A 12,977-nucleotide genomic window follows, 5' to 3' on the forward strand; every position below is an offset into this window, starting at 1 on the left:
TGATCTCAAAGGTCTTTTCCAGCCTAAATGATTCTATGATTCTATGGCATTCATCAGATGAAAATTTACATGGGACTTCACACCAGTATTAGAAAATCAAGAGGCACTGTGCCCTGCCCTGGGCATCCCCATCTGTGCTTTTTCCAGAGCACCCAGGGATGCCTCCCTGCTGCTATGACATGTACTATACATGAACATGGATCTTCCGAGTGAGAATAAGTTAGACACCAGTTCATGTACAAAGAAATATGAAAGAAAAGGAAGAAAAATTGGGATCCTTGATATCATCAGTTCAGTATAGTGAACTGTTGAAATAATGTCATGATTCACTCAGATATGACTGATGATTTTGTTTATGGTTTGAGCTGCAAAATGCATGGAATACAGAACCCAACATTATTATTTTTTTTTCAGATTAACTGAAGATATGAATCTCAGAATGTTCTGGAAGCCAAGTGTCTCACGGAGCTCCTTAACCCCGGACAGATCTCCAGGCAGCTCACCAGCACATGCTTCTCCATAGTGCATCACTAAGACAAACCAAACTTCTCATATGTCATACATCTGTCTTTGGCATCATTGCTCTAATACCTAAGCATAGTTTATCATAAAGTGGATTTATCTTTTCTACACCTTTTAGAGACAGGGCAGTGCAGCTGGTCTTGTTTGACACAGAGAAGTGAAAAACAAGAAGCTGCAGCATTGCTCAAGTCAGGCACTAACCTGGGGCAATAAGAACATTTGATCTCCAAGCTCTCATGCCTTAGGTTAATACCCTAATTGCCAGTAATCCTGAATTGCTAGGAACCTGAATTAGTTGATAGATTTAAAAAACAACCAAAAAAAAACCCCAAAGCTGATGAGTTCTGCGAGTGGTAGCACAAGACTTTAGCCATTGATTGCATGGAGTAGTGACTTCTAGATGGTCTCTTCTTTGGATACTCTGCTGTCCAATAAGGCTTGAGCTTACGCTGAAGTTCATTTTTCTGCAGGGAATTAACAAAACCTCTGTCTTTGCTTAAATGATCATATGAAACTTAGAAAATCAGTTTGTCTGAGAATGTAGTCCTCCTGTCAAATTTAGTTGAAACCACCCATCACATTCAGGATTTAGGAGTAAATAGATGACCTGAAGGAATAGCAAAATAAATACATAAGCATAGATGTGATCACATTAGTCTGCTTTCCTCTGGGTATCAAAGGCCCTTCAGCATCTCACAGTCCATTCCCACCGATATTGCCTGCCTGTAAAAATTCCTGATGCTCCCACAGCTGCTCTGCAAATGGGAGTGTGCAAGGGAATGCCTACAGCTACAGGCAGTTACAGGATAATAGTAACTTCATCACTTTTGATGTCAAAGCTTTTAGACTAAAAATATGCAGTGAGATTCAACAGTTGTTTTAAACTAGCATACGGTTTGTTCACCTGGTGTTTCTGCATTAGCTCAGACGTAGGAGACAACACATGATGGCCAAAAAGGTTTAGGTTTTGTACATCTGCATTGCTGGAAGAGGTACTAAAATGGAGCAGCTTAGCCTGAAATTGCAAGAGAATTTAGTTTCTATTGCAATGCAAACATGTCATGTATTTTGTTATGTTTTTTAAGTAATGGGGCAAATTATCATAAAGCTGGCTAACAGATATAATAACTAAAAACTGCTCAGCCAGAGGGCAGCAACAGGAAAGAACATTTTAATATTTGTGAGGAAGTAAACACAAATTTATACCCCTGAGCTTTATCATACCTCTAATTTTATCCAACATGCATTTTGCATTATCAGTTATCTGCAAGCCCTTAGCAAATAATAAAGGTCCCAAATAGTTTTATGCCAAAATATATAACATGCTCAGAAGTGGCTATCAAGTAAGAATAATTAAAACAAAATATCTCTGTACTTTCCCTTCCCAAACCTGCAAATACTTGTAGTTCAAATTATTGAGAAACTGTTTCAGGAGTCTTCAAACCACCAAATTAACACTCTGTATTTAGTCTAAATAACCCCTTTGGCCACAGATGCTGAGTCAGAGAGAGACTGTAGGACCAAAAGCATTTTTGAGAAGTGTACACAGAAGCTAAAGTGTTTTCTTTTTCTGTCTAAAGCTCTTAGAGAATTGATAAGAATTTTATGCTCCAAAATAAGTCTGCTGAGCAACGTTTGACAGAAAAGGATATTTCATAAATGTGTTTTAGGGAAGGCCAGGAACAGTAAAAAACCTTTATCACTTTGCAATCCTCAACAGAATTTTTCAGCATAAGTGTACATATATAAAGTATATGAACAATGACCACAGCCAATGAGTATGTACAAAGGTTGGGAAACCATTAAACCCACCAAGTGACACAAATGCAGTCTGGCTGAAAGATGTTGTTCATTGAGAGTATTTTCCCTCAGGAGACGGCATGTTGATTAAGTTTACAGTCTAAACCGTACTGATAGTGGTGGTGGTGGTGGAAATGTTATTTGTTCCTTTTTAGAAAGAGGGAGAATTATAAAGTGCTCCCTTTCCATAGTGTCTTGTTTGAAGACAATATTTATTTAGAAATTTTATTTTGAACAAAAAAGGGGGAGGCAGTGGCTGAAATTGAGATTAAATTCTTTAAACTTTACTAGAAAGAATAATTCTATCAAACTAGTACAGCATATTTCTAAAATGTGGGGAAAATATTTTTCCTGTTCTCTCTAAAATGGTTCCTCTTTCATTTTTTAAAAATCCTGAATATTTAATGGTATATATTTTCTATTTTTCAGTACAGACACAGTGATCCATTGGTATCTGCCCTCACCCATACAAGCACAAACATTCAATACTTGATTTTAAAAATGTATTCCAGGAAAGGTAATAAACAGGATTTGTGATAACCTTGCAAACTGCCCTACAAAGATGAGTCACAAGATGTTGATAATGCAAGACAATCAATTGGGCAGCAGTGACTTACAGTCATCTATTCATCATCCACATGACATTCATGAAATGTAGCATACTACTCAATGAAGATGAGGTTTCTAAATATTAAATAAACCAAAGTCTAGTCAAAGCTAATTTTGGATGAACTTGCAGTATGGAGAGCACTAGGGGACTTCAGAATGGGTTATACCAATATCTAGAGATCTCTGGCCCTTGCCACTGAGTATAGAAACATTATTAGTATATATTAATATAAGTAAATAATCTAGACATTCAGCCGGCTAAAAATTGGTCTAAGTATATTTTCTGATATCAGTTAGGGACACAATTCACCTCTAACATGCACAGGAAAGTGCAGAGGCAGGTCCCATCCATTTTGGGCACCACTAGCATTATATTGCATGGAATAAGCATATCACAGGAATTACTGTATTTTTGTACAGAACGGGACCCATATCTCCAAATTCCTCACTTCCAAGTGATTTCCACATGGGGGAAAAAAAAAAGAAATCTGAGGGAAACCTGATTTTCTTTTCAGGAGCATGAGCACAAGTTAGCCTGGAGTGAGCTATTCACCCCTTGCCCAGAGAAACAAAGAGGGGTTTATTGAGTTGGGTTCCATGCCCTTGGGGACTGCAAGGATAGCAACACTTAGGCTTTTATGGTTGGCAGTGCTTTGTAACGGGCCTCATAGTTTTTGATTAAATAGCAACTGCTTTGCAAAAGCAGCCCTGGAAGCAGCCTTAAGCACTGTACACTCTGGCTTGCATCTACTTCCTAACCCCATGGTTATTGTATAGACTACGTCTGGACAGTTCATCTGGAGGGCCCTGTGGTGTGCAACCCTGGGGCAAGCACTGATCCTGTATGCTCCCCCAGGCAGGCTTACAGCAGAGCTACTTGATCCTCCAGGCGGCCCCAGTTCTTGCCGTAGGACATACATTCACTCTGAGAAGCAGCAGAGTTTATTTCACAGATTGGGAAGAAAGTATTTGTTTCAAGCCATGGTGAGAGGGGCAGGAGGGCATACAAAAGACCAAATCCCTAACAGTGCAGTGATACAAATGTGGTTGTCTTTTTTTTAATATTCTTTTCCTCTCTTCCTGCTCCTTTGCTTCCATTTCCCCCATCCTTTTAAGACAGCTTGGGTTCTGCATCACAGCTATCTCTTCAAGCTGACTCCACAGTAAATCTTCTTAGGCTGCTGACTCAGCAAACTGAAGGAAGAGCAGACCAGCAGCACACTTGCTAGAGACTTAAATAATATCCCTCCAGGTGCTGGATATTAATAGATGAGCAACATGAAAAATCACTGATTGTGATTTATTTTTTTTACAGGCTCCTTTTCTAAGAAATCTTTTTTTTATTTCCCAATTTGTTATTTGACTGCTTATCCAACTCTCCTCCAAACTCATGAATACGAAACCAGCGAGGACAAGAATCATATTAATGTCCTTAAATCAATGTTGTCATCATACTATTTGCCTGTCACAGAAATTATTACTAGTACCAGAGGGCAAAAAAGTCAACACATTAATGTAGAACAACCATTTTCTCTGCTTTGTAACTTGCTGCCATGCATTTCTAAGACCTAGATATCTTGCCTGCTTAAATAAAGAAAGTTGCTTGTAGATACCTGTGCATAGCGTTGTGAACCACGTGTTGGTAGAATATGTGTATTTCTAGACTTTCCCTTTTTTGGTTGTCATTCATGTTTTGTGCAAATAAACTTAATAACTTTACAAACATTTTAACAAATTGTGTCTAGTTTCAGCTTCTGCTGTAACCATAACTGACACCTGATGTGGTCAGTGTGAGATTACAAGTGCCAGTGTACTAGACGGAGCACCAACACAACATCAAGGTCTCACACCAGCTTCAGACACCTTAGACAGGAGTGTCAACATGTAAGGCTTTCTCAGGAAAGCCCAGGAAGATAGCACCCTGAGATACCTATCGCTCTGTCAGTCTCTGTAAGTACTTATCCCACCTAGCTTACAGGCTAAGGACCACCTGGAACCTAGAATCCTAATTTTGCACCTCTGAAAGGTACTTGAACTTGGTTGGTATCAAGGGCACTGTCATCATTTTGTAACACCAATTTTCTCAGATACTTTCTGTGATACAACTTACCAGAAATTCTGAACCTTCTCTTTAAAACTACCTTACCCAATATTACATACCCTGAGACATTTTTTTCTTTTTTCTTTTTTTTGTTTTTAAACCAGGCATAAGCTTTTAAGAGGTTGTTATATTCTTTGATTGTCCCAGCACCATCTCCCTATATTAAAAAGGAAAAGCTATAGCAGCAGTAATGTCTTGGCTAGCTGAGGTTTTTTTCTCCTCTGGAGAACATTCCCAGCAGTTCCCTAGCTATATTTGTACATAATTATGTTTGCATTACATAAGTAACAGGGAAGTCCCATGTAACTATGCATTATGTTAGAGGCAGTTGCAATCCTACAGAGAACTTGACTTCTCTAATAGGGTTATGAGATGTTACAAATCATAAGGCAGATAAACTCATTAAAAGCTGTCTCATTAAGTGCTGCATGGAAAAAAATAGTTTGCTTAAAGAGCCGGGACCAACACAACCATCTACATCCATGCCTGAAGAACCTCACATTTGAGCTGCAGCAGAAAATGGATGCTCTAACAAGCATAGTAGGGTTGGAGAGAAACTAATGGAATAGTGTGTCTGAATACACTGTCTCTCATCTTTAAAAAAATGACAGAGACTGAAATGTAGATGATCCTATTTGAACACAGCCTGGCACTGAAAGTGACAGCTACAGATGAATAATGGAGGATCCAGACAGCCCTCTGCTCTGTAAATTATACACATCCTTAAAAGACTGAGAAATATACCCCCTTCAGTAAACAGGGTCTGAGCAAACAGATCTAGTTTTTTTCTCTTCATATATTGCTTAAACATAATCAGATCGAGGTTTCATACTCTGTTCTGTGAGATGCTGTCTGTGTATCCAAATCTGTATTTGCCCAGCTGACCCTCATACAGTGATCGCAACTCAATGTTGATATACAACAGACATCACTTGCACTGTTCTTTTTCATCTCTCTCTTTTATAAATATATATTTTTAAGGAAGTCAGTGAACATATGTTTGCCAGCTAATGAAACCCTACAAAGACTGTCTTATCACTTGAAACATTTAAGCTTATTAATATTAAAAATGCATCCACAAGAAACTCCAAGTTTTAGCTGAAGAAATACATCTGATTGAATTATTACAGACAGTTAGAACACCTGCATTGCAGTTACATTTAAAATTCAGTTCATATACTAAGCCAACTTTGTGAGTCATGAATTTCATTGTTTCTCAAGTACATTTGGAACCAGAGAAAGGAACGATGGTATAGGATACTATCTCCTCAACAATTTTATGATGAATTTTGTTAATATTTCAAAAAAAAACCCCAAGCCCACTGTTATCATAGATGAATAGAATGAGAAATCAATCAAAATGGCAGTGAAAGTGAATTCAGAAGCAAAAAATAGGTACGATGAAGAAAACTGATGTGCAAATAAAAAAAGGAGATGTCCAGAGAAAACAAAGAAAAGAGAGTGATTGAAAAGAAGCAGGCTAGCTAACAAAAAATGGATTAAAAAGAGCTGAAATAGCAACATAGGCATTTATACCTAGTAAATGGGGAAAGAAATAAAGCTCAAGAATTCCTCTAAAAAGCCTAGCAGGTATCATGCTTCTAGTTCCTGCCTTCAGTCCCAAGTGAATAATAAGGTGGAATACCTTTGTGGTCAGCAAATACAGAACAGCCTCTTAAACACATGAAAAAAATCTAACCAGCCTTAGTCTCTGACAATTAGAACTGGCTTGACATGCCCTTTTCTAAATATATCTTAGCATATTATTTTCTTGTTGTCTGCTCTGAGTCTATACTTGAAGCCACCAATAATTTTCTGTTAATGCAGTTTGTCCTTTTTTTGCCTTTTCTTGATCTGTTTATGAATGCAGCCCTTAGTCCCAGTGCTTTGGGTTTCGGTGGGTAAAATGGGCCTCTGTTGGTGAAGCCAAAACCTGGGCTTCCAAGCAGGTGTGCAGATTCTCCCTTTGTAGAAAACCTGAAAATCTGAATGACAGAAAAGTACCAATTTGAGAACATCAGCACAGCACATTAAAGGTGATTTGAAGAGAAAGTGTGTGTCCCAATGGAGAGAAAATGTGTTAACACAAGTGTTATAAAAGAGTCCCAGTGAGGGAAGAAGTATAAATAACATATCATTCCTGAACAGTGAAAAGAAACTTAAGGTACGTAACAAGGAATGAGTACTATATACAAATTATGGTACAATCCATCATAGGCATAAATCTCTTCACAGGCCAAAGAAATGTGTGTACAAGTTCATGTGTGTAAAATCGTTAACTTTAGTATCTGGGTTCCTGCAAGAGATCATAATAAAACCTTACGCTCATAAACATTGCAGAAACAGCATATATAAAGGCATACTTGTTCTTATTAGCTCTGTTTTGCTTCCTAGTATTTCATTAGAGAGCTGTTCTTTCCAAAAGCTAAAGCTGATCACTAATTATCCAGCTCAGTGATCACAGTTACGTCCTGAAATGCTAGGAATTGGAAACTTGCTGTCCTTCCACATTTGCCAGGAAGGTCGTCCATCTGAAAGCCCAAGAGGTATGTTCAGGCACATCTATTCCCTTAATTAAAAATTGTTCACCTCTGAATACAATGACACCTTTTAGCTGTCTCAAGCTGAACACTAAAAATCTTGAAACTATGAAGATCACTGGTCATTTAAAAAGAAAGGCTTTTGCCTTTCCATTCATATGGCCATTTACCAATCTACTTTGCAATTTTATCTGGTGTAGGATGTGTCTGACCAACACATATTGATGAGAAAGGCTTAGCTGTAAGATGGGAGCTCCTAAGAGACCGTGACATGAGAATTGTCATTTCTGGGTCTCAAACCAGAAGCAACAAGGTGTATTTATATAATCTAACGTATGGCCAAAACCCCAGCATATGAATTTGAGCTAACCTCCTTCTATAGTCAAGAATACAGGAATCTCATGCTAACATAAGCATCTAAAACAGGTCAAAGGGGGGTGGGGGTGGGGGTGGAGAGAGGTGTTTTCCCTCTGCATTAGCTTAGGGAAATCTAGTGTAACTACTTCAGAGATACAGTGTAAAAATTAAACACATTCACTTTGTTAATAAGTAATGCTTTCTACCTCACCAGGAAAACTAGGCAATGCTCACAAGAGTCATGTACCAGAAAGAAATTCAAAGACTAGGTATTTGTATAGTAAGGGACTGTATTATTTGGATGAACAGAAGTATACTAGCAGTTCCAATCCAATTCTGCAGAATTTAGCTGAATAAGGCTACATTTCTGATAAGCAGTTAATTAAAGTTGCTTCTAAGTAAGACCTAAGAGGAAAGAATGTGCGTTTTTGTGTGCCAAAATAAAAATAAGTCCTGTATGCTGACCAATATGGACTGTAAAAGACAGGTCACACAATCAATACACATGAGCAAGAAACTGTAAAATCTGCTGAAAGATAACTGGGGTCACATGACTACCATATTAAATAGTCCTCATTTAAAAAATAAAAACAAAATCTGTATCAAGAATTCTTAGAAATACCTGGCTTTTAAAGTGCAGTAACATGAGAGTATCTGTATATTAAGCAATTGTAAAGCATCTGCATGGAAGTTATGGAAGGTTATTAATGAGAACAAGATAAAGGATTTAAATACTAGTGTCATAGCATCTCACTGTGCAATGCTTCTTGAGAAGTGATGAAGGGCACAGTTATGATCAATAGTCCAGCAAAGAACTGGATTGAAATGCAAGATGAGTTTATTATAGGGGTTGTGTACCATACCTCACAGCTGCAAATGCAGAAGCATGCTTTATTCAGGGATCTTATGGCTGTCATGTGAGGCTAGATACAGCCGCAATGTGTAGGGGGATAATGGGCAGGAACAGTGTTACAGTCCTCAGATGTGTTCAGACTGAGTGATTCGCGGGATAACATGTTACATAGTAAGTAAAGAGTTACAATGAAAAAAAATCCCTATAATCTTCATAAAGAGTTGAAGATCTTCAAGAATGTGACCAAACAATTTGAGTGCCTGTATCTTTAGAGGTTATGGTTACTTGAAATTGGTCTTCTGAAAATAAAAGCACCCAAAAGCACTGGCTGAAATATCTCAAGGCTTAGGTTTCACCAGGCTAATGGGAAGCTCTAACTTTATTCCCTTTACCTGAAAAAAAAAATATCTTAAACCAACAGATTTGAAACAGAAACCCCACTTTTTTAAAAAAATTATTACCTTATTTTATTCTTAATCTCAAGTACAAACAGTGAACAAATTCCCTCAAGGAACTGACTTGCCCTTCTACAGGATGGGCATCCATAAAGTAGGGAAAGTCTTTATGTAGGCTATGCGGTCACACAGAAAAGCCAGAATCGGTGTCAGCAACAGATCCTTCACTCTTAGCAAGTGCTGGTCTTCAGACCAGTATATCAGTACAATGGAAATCAAAAAATCTTTCCTTACCACTGGAAGCAATATGAGAGCGAAGAAGCAGATCTTCCAATTGACAGCCATCGTCTCTCTTAATGTTCAGCTTTGGTCACGTTTTGCTTGTTAATACTATTGTTAGGGCTGAAGCACACACTCTCTGAAGATCTTTTTGTTAAGGTCTTCACGTCAAGGCTCAGATCTCTGCAGTGAAAGAGGAACATTATTACAAATACGGAAAACATGAAGAGAATGAAAAAGAAATGAACAGAAAACAGAGAACCCAGCACTTGAACTGTGAGCTGTACATTAGAGATCAACCATACTTGTCTGGATTGCTGCTACGATAGGTGCTATAGATGGTCTTGGATACTTAATTCAAAGCCAATGTCTGTATGATGAGTAACTTGTATCATAGAAACTACTGAAAAAGGTTCTGTAGCTGGGAAGACCTAGATTGTACCCCAAGGAAATGATATGATGGATTATTTTTAACCAGAAAAAGGACCTAATTGTCTGCTTCATTTCTGAAGTCATGATTTTGCCCGTCATGATTTTCAGTAGTGTCTCAAAAGCACAACTGTCTGGGGGCTTTTTTAGGAGACTGCATGACATGATAATTTACTCCCAGAGATCTCTTGTTCAGATAACAAAATCCATGACCAGAGCTGTTAACAGCCTGATAGCTTTTTAAGAACTCAGCAACAGAGGTGCAAAAGAATGAATTACACAGCCGGGCTAAAGATTCATCCGTGACATTAGACAGGACTGACTTATGTGGATGACAAGGTCATGCATGTCTGTGACTTCCATTGCTTGGTCTCTGCCAAGAAGCTAGACAGGTGGCCAGGATATAACACAATTCTGCACCTGACATTAGCTTTGTCCTAGCACCTCCCACCATAAAACAGTGTTTAAACATTCCCACTCGTTCCAAATCATGATGGTTCCTCAAACATTTTTTCCTTGAAGAGAACCTCTCTGTCTTAATCTCTGGCTGGATGCAATCCTCATAACAGCGTAAAACACGATCCTGCTTCAGGTCTTGGTATCCTGGTGACACAGAGATCTCCTTTGGTGCCCTACCTACAGCCAGGTTTTTAGTTTTTAACATGGAGTTATACTTTCATATTCACTAGTTGTGTTTCCCCGGTTCTCCCTTGCCTGAGATGGATCACCTTGTATCAGGTTTGCATGGCAAGGTGTTGGCAGTGGGGGCTGCAGGGCAGCATCTGTGAGAAGGTGCCAGAACCTTCCCCCATGCCCGAGGAGCCAATGCCAGCCGGCCCAGGCCCAGCCCAGCCACCACAGTGGCAGCGCCAGGGGGAGAAGAGATTTCAGGGGGGAACCTGTGCGATTGCAGCCAGGGCAGCAGCGAGACTGTGTGGGAGCAGCGGCCCTGCAGCCCCCCACGCCAGGGCAGGGGTAGGCAGGGACTCCCCCAGTGCTGCTGGGGCCAGGCTGCTGGCAGGGCTGGGGACCCTGCGGGGACACCTCTGGGGCAAGCTGGGCTTGAGGGACGGCACTCATGGGGGGGACTCCCACTGGGGCAGAGCAGGGGGTGAGGAGCCCTGTCCCTGCAGAAGAAGGGGTGGCAGCGACAGCACGCGATGGACGGACCCCAGCCCCATTCCCCATCCCCAGTGCTGCTGGTGGGGAGCAGGGAGAGAAATGGGGAGCAAAGTTGAGCCTGGGAAGAAGAGGGGGGGGGGGGGGGGGGGGGGGAAGTGTTTTCAAGATTTGGTTTCATTCCTCATTATCCAGCTGTGATTTGATGGGTAATAAATGAAACCAGTTTCCCCACGCTGAGCCTGTTTTGCCCACGACAGCCATTGCTGAGGGATGTCCCTGCCCATACCCCGGCCCAGCAGCCTGGGGTGCAGTTCCTCTGCCCTGCCCAGCTGAGGAGGGCAGTGACACAGCGGCTTGGTGGGCGTCTGGTGTCCAGCCAAAGTCAACCCACCACACCCCTTCAGTGCATCTCTACCCTATAGACTTAATTCCTCCAAGGTAAGCTCAGCCAGCAGTCCTTTGGCAATGTCTACAGCAGTTTAGGTGCAAGCTCTCTGCTTCAGGAAGGTATGAGAGTTTAGCCCCATTGGCATGAGCTGTGCCACACCAGTTTGTCTTGGAGCCAGAGAATGGTGTCTCATCTGTTTTATTTCAAAGTGCAAATGAAGCTTTTGAATGCTGAGGCCCCTTGTAAAATCTTCTTGTTTGATGTAGGTTTCCTACATACCATCACCTATGACCTCCACGGGCATAAACACAACTGACATACATCTTCACAGCTAGAGAAATGTTTAAACAAAGTAAGTAAATATTTGAGAAAAGAAAAGGGATCATAGATAATAACAAACCAGGGACACAAACAATTAGAGAAAGAATAAAACAAGGGTACATTGGAAAAACATTTAAAATATCAGAGGGAATGCGAGGAAATATAACAGAGAAAAGACTGAGAAGAAAACAGAAAGTAAACAAAAAATGACAAAGGCAAATGTAAAAGAACTTTTATGATCACAGGACACTCAATTTTTTTACTGACTGCAACATACTGCCAAGACACTAGCATTTCGAAAGGAGGGAGTCTTTCAATTAAAAAATAAAAGAAGGAAAATTAAGCTCTTTAAATTTTTGTCTTCTCTATCAAGACCCTGACTAAATGGAGAACAATGATTTATAAAATTCCCTCTAAACTGATCTGCTTTCTTCCATCCTCACTCAATCAGTCAATTTTGCTCTGCTCTGGTACAGAATTTAATTACTTAACTGTATTTCTGATGGTTTATCAAATAATGAGGGACTGATAAGATCTCAGCTGAGGAGGACAGCAAACATCCATGGTGACATTCAGCAGTGAGGAGATGGAAAAAGAAAGTCACTCCATTAACAGAAGCAACAGAAAAACAAAAGATGCATTAGCAGACATTGGATTTGAAATTATTTCTTGATCATTTGCACTCTTGTGTGCAGGCCAGTCCAGAAAGGCGGGAGTGATGTGGAGATTGAATTCTATCCTTGGGTTCTGCTACTGTAATGCATCAGAAAAAATAAGATTTAAATACAGTGGAGGGGTAGGAGATGCCTGACTAAAGAGATGGACAGATACCCCATGAGGAAGTGGTAACTGCTAGAATACATTGTTTCCAATATTTGAAGATCCTGTTTTACTTTTCCCTGACATTCACTAGGTTGGAGATGTGGAGTGGATGCTTTCTGTTTTATCTTAGTTTTTAAAAAACTTCTAAAGAGAAGACAAGAACATCTGCAAAGCATCTCATTGACTTTCTTTCACATTTTGCCGAAAAAGTAAAAGAATTGACTTCATTTTTGCCTTCAAGGTAGTCATGGAAACCTGCATCAAAAACTGGGCTGAGGCCTTCATATCGCCCACAGAGACTTAAGTGTTTATTAGGTAATAACAACTGCCAGTTCTGTGAAATTATGCCCTAGACCTGAAGTGAACTTGTATATATTGTTTAGCAGCTCCTAGCATGTATGATAAACATAGGTGCAGAGTCCACATACTACCAATAAAA

General features: G+C 39.8%; 1 protein-coding gene across 4 annotated transcripts in view; it reads right to left on the bottom strand.

The window, feature by feature from the left end:
• The window catches only part of ADCYAP1R1 (ADCYAP receptor type I), a 141,021-nt gene that overhangs the window by 98,416 nt on the left and 29,628 nt on the right, over positions 1-12,977 (bottom strand). For all 4 annotated transcript variants that reach the window (XM_055710029.1, XM_055710028.1, XM_055710027.1 and 1 more), the window contains exon 2: positions 9,472-9,639. In XM_055710029.1, coding sequence (XP_055566004.1) covers positions 9,472-9,522 — 51 coding nt within the window. In that variant the 5' untranslated portion in view covers positions 9,523-9,639. The remainder of the gene's footprint in view (positions 1-9,471; positions 9,640-12,977) is intronic.

Source organism: Falco cherrug, chromosome 4, assembly GCF_023634085.1.
Source record: "Falco cherrug isolate bFalChe1 chromosome 4, bFalChe1.pri, whole genome shotgun sequence".
NCBI lineage: Eukaryota > Metazoa > Chordata > Aves > Falconiformes > Falconidae > Falco > Falco cherrug.